At 65.2% G+C, this 3591-nt stretch overlaps 1 protein-coding gene across 5 annotated transcripts in view; it reads left to right on the forward strand.

Moving 5' to 3' along the window:
- Positions 1-2358, forward strand: part of CSNK1G2 (casein kinase 1 gamma 2) — a 29603-nt gene extending 27245 nt beyond the window's left edge. For 4 of the 5 annotated variants that reach the window (XM_011372615.1, XM_011372613.2, XM_011372616.2 and 1 more), the window contains 7 exons: positions 341-575; positions 640-725; positions 800-884; positions 981-1129; positions 1229-1312; positions 1398-1504; positions 1588-2358. In XM_011372615.1, coding sequence (XP_011370917.1) covers positions 341-575; positions 640-725; positions 800-884; positions 981-1129; positions 1229-1312; positions 1398-1504; positions 1588-1642 — 801 coding nt within the window. In that variant the 3' untranslated portion in view covers positions 1643-2358. The remainder of the gene's footprint in view (positions 1-340; positions 576-639; positions 726-799; positions 885-980; positions 1130-1228; positions 1313-1397; positions 1505-1587) is intronic. The other variant, XR_002783396.1, reaches the window with a different exon arrangement.
- Positions 2359-3591: the final 1233 nt, after the last annotated feature.

Raw genomic sequence — 3591 nt, forward strand, 5'->3', positions numbered from 1 at the left:
CCCGCAGGCATCTGTGTGCGCTCCGGCCCACAGAGGGCGTCCCTCAGGTGTACTACTTCGGCCCTTGCGGGAAGTACAACGCCATGGTGCTGGAGCTGCTGGGGCCCAGCCTGGAGGACCTGTTCGACCTGTGTGACCGCACATTCACGCTCAAGACGGTGCTCATGATCGCCATCCAGCTGGTGCGGGCTGGGGGACCCTCGGCTGGGGGGGAGGGCTGAGCCCGTGCCTAGGAGGGGGGGTGGAGCCTGGTGTAGGGAGGTGTGGGCGGGGCAATGGGGCGGGGCCCGGGATGGAGGGGCAGGGCCTGGACAGGTGAGGACACTGCGTCCCCTCTCAGATCACGCGCATGGAGTACGTGCACACCAAGAGCCTCATCTACCGGGACGTGAAGCCCGAGAACTTCTTGGTGGGGCGGCCAGGCAGCAAGCGGCAGCACGCCGTCCACATCATCGACTTCGGCCTGGCCAAGGAGTACATCGACCCCGAGACCAAGAAGCACATCCCGTACCGCGAGCACAAGAGCCTGACGGGCACGGCACGCTACATGAGCATCAACACGCACCTGGGCAAGGGTGAGCGGCGCGCGGGCCGGGCGGGGGGGCGCGCGGGCCGCGCTGACCTGCTGTCCCCCCGCAGAGCAGAGCCGCCGGGATGACCTGGAGGCGCTGGGCCACATGTTCATGTACTTCCTGCGTGGCAGCCTGCCCTGGCAGGGGCTCAAGGTGGGTCGGGGTCTCGGGGTAGCCGGGGAGTGGGCCGGGGCTGCCGGTGGCGGCACTGACCGGTCTCCCCACAGGCGGACACGCTCAAGGAGCGCTACCAGAAGATCGGGGACACCAAGCGGGCCACGCCCATCGAGGTGCTCTGCGAGAGTTTCCCAGGTGAGGGCGCCCCGTGCCCGCTGTTCGCGCGGCTGCCCCCCCCCCAACCCTGTGTCCAGCCCAGATCCACACCCCAGCCCTGCCGGCTCCCCACAGAGGAGATGGCCACGTACCTGCGCTACGTGCGGCGCCTGGACTTTTTCGAGAAGCCCGACTACGACTACCTGCGCAAGCTGTTCACCGACCTCTTCGACCGCAGCGGCTTCGTGTTCGACTACGAGTACGACTGGGCGGGGAAGCCCCTGGTACGTGGGGGCGGGGCCGGGGGCGGGCGGGGTCCTGGGCGCGGAGGGGGACCCGGTGCCGGGCGCCGGGCCTCAGCGCCGCCTCCTGCCCCCCTGCAGCCGACGCCCATCGGCACAGTCCACACTGACCTGCCCGCGCAGACGCAGCCTCGGGAAAAGGCCCAGCTGTACAGTAAAAACCAGGTGAGAGGCGGGGGGGAGGACCCCAACAGCCTCGGGGGGTGGAGATCACGGCCCACGTGACCCGCTGCCGCCGCCCGCCCCCCAGGCGCTGAACTCCACCAACGGGGAGCTGAATGCTGACGATCCCACCGCCGGTCACTCCAACGCTCCCATCACAGCGCCTGCAGAGGTGGAGGTGGCAGACGACACCAAGTAAGGCCAGGGGCAGTGGCTGGGGGCGGGGACGCCTGGGGCCCACCCCACCAGCGCTCACTCCCCAGGCCGCCCACCTCCAGGTGCTGCTGTTTCTTCAAGAGGAGAAAGAGGAAATCACTGCAGAGACACAAGTGACTCTGGTGGTGGCACCGCGCACCCTCCTGCTGCAGCGGTGTGGCCTACGGCCAGGACACACGTGACCCGGGGCTGCCCGCTGCCCCCACGTGGGTCACTCCTTCCTTCACAAGACTGTGGCCGAAATTTCTACACCTGTCTCGCCCTCCCCTCTGAGAGCATTAACTATTTAAAGTAAGGAAAAGGAAAACGGCGGCCGCCTGCGCCCCTCCTGCCGCGCCTGCTGAAGTGAGTAGTGTGACCTGGAGGCCCCGGCCACCCGCGACGTCCAGCCCGCCTGCCTCATTAGTGTCATCAGGTCCAGCTCGTCTCCCTCGATCCAAAGGCAGTTTTCTCGAGGGGGCGCTGGGGGACGTTGCTGCCGGGGCGTGCCCGCCCTGGGCCTCCCTGAACGAGAGGGGACGCGGGCTGGGGCGGCACCGACCAAAATGCTGCACCAAAGCTGGGGGGCGTGGCCGGCAGGCGTTCCCGCCGCCCCCCGCATAGCACTGGGGCCGGCAGCGGCGACGAGCGCCTTGGAGCCCCGCCCCTCCTGCCGGTGAGCGGAGGCCCGACCAGTGGGGGCCTCGGTGCCTCGGGGAGCAGCTGGCGCAGCGGCCGTGCGTCTAGGTCTTGCTTTACAAAGTGTACAGAAATGGCACTTCGTTTCTCTGATGCTTCCTGGAAGCCATAGAACTTAGGGGCTTTTTTTAAGAAAATAAAGAAAAACGAAACCAGTTCTGAGTGTGGTGTCCGGTCTTTCCGAGAGGCACGGCTGAGAAGGGGCAGTAGTAGCTCATGCTCAGTGACAAATGTGGGGTGGGTAGCCAGGGAGAAACAAGTGACAGGGGTCAGGCCTGGGTTTGCTCCTGTTTTCAGGCCGGATGAGAAAACCACCATCAACCTGGCGAAGCGCCAACTCACGGCTGGCTTCCCTGGAGGGACAGAGGGCAGCTCATTGCGAGGTGGGGCTTGAGCACAGCCAGCAGCCGTGCCTCGGGTGGCTGTGAGCATGGGGACAGGAGACGTGCTGAGGGCCGTGGATGGAATGCGTCCCGTGTCCAAACGACACCCCAGTGGGGGGGGCTATGGTGTGAGGGGATTGGCCTTCAGGAGGCGGCCAGGGTGAGATGAGGGTACGTAATGAGGGTGGGACCCCGTGGTGGGACTGGTGTCCTTGTCGGGAGAGGAGGGGACGAGGGCGAACCCAGAGCACGGTGTCGCCTGCCGAGGGAAACCCGCCTCCGCAGATGGAGACCGCAGAGCCCAGGGAGATGGCCAGACCACGCGGAGGCGCCAAAGCCATCTTGGGTCAGACGTTCAAACACCAGGGACAGACGTGAATAAGAAAACAACTCAGAACAGCGGCTCGAATTTGGGAAGGAAATGTGAGAAAATGAGTGATTTTCGAAGCGAGGAATGGAGTGCAGAGCGCCAAGGCTTCAAGTGAGGTTTGCGGAGGGGCCTTGGGATCAGGGGGCCGACAGTGAGGAGGGACCGGCCCCGCGGGCGATGGGTGGCAGGCCGCGTCCTCTGAGCCTTGGAGGAAGAAGCACAACCGCCGTTTTAAAACTCGTTCGAGGAAGCCTTCCGGATGGAGAAGACGGGCCTGGGTCTCCGTGTCGAAGGGACCCCTGGGGAAATCGGGGAGGCATCACCTCCAAGACACAGCCTCCTAAAACGATCGTGTTCCACAGACGACGACGGTCCTCAGGCCGATGGAACAACATACAGGGGCAGGAGAGTTTGTCCCCGGACTTCTCACAGCAGATACACGGAGCTGGGCGACGGTGGCCCATCAGCACTTCCGGCAGGCTCCGCGGACGGCGACGTGTTAAAACGGGCACAGTGCATCCTGCCAGCCGGAGGGGCTCCGGGGACTGTTTCCTGTGGGTTTGCCGGCAAGAGATGTCCTCAGCGTTCGGTTGCCTGAAGGTGTCTCTATCTCACCTGCACTAATGAAGGATGTT

The sequence above is a fragment of the Pteropus vampyrus genome, unplaced genomic scaffold (assembly GCF_000151845.1).
Source record: "Pteropus vampyrus isolate Shadow unplaced genomic scaffold, Pvam_2.0 Scaffold212, whole genome shotgun sequence".
Taxonomy (NCBI): Eukaryota; Metazoa; Chordata; class Mammalia; order Chiroptera; family Pteropodidae; genus Pteropus; species Pteropus vampyrus.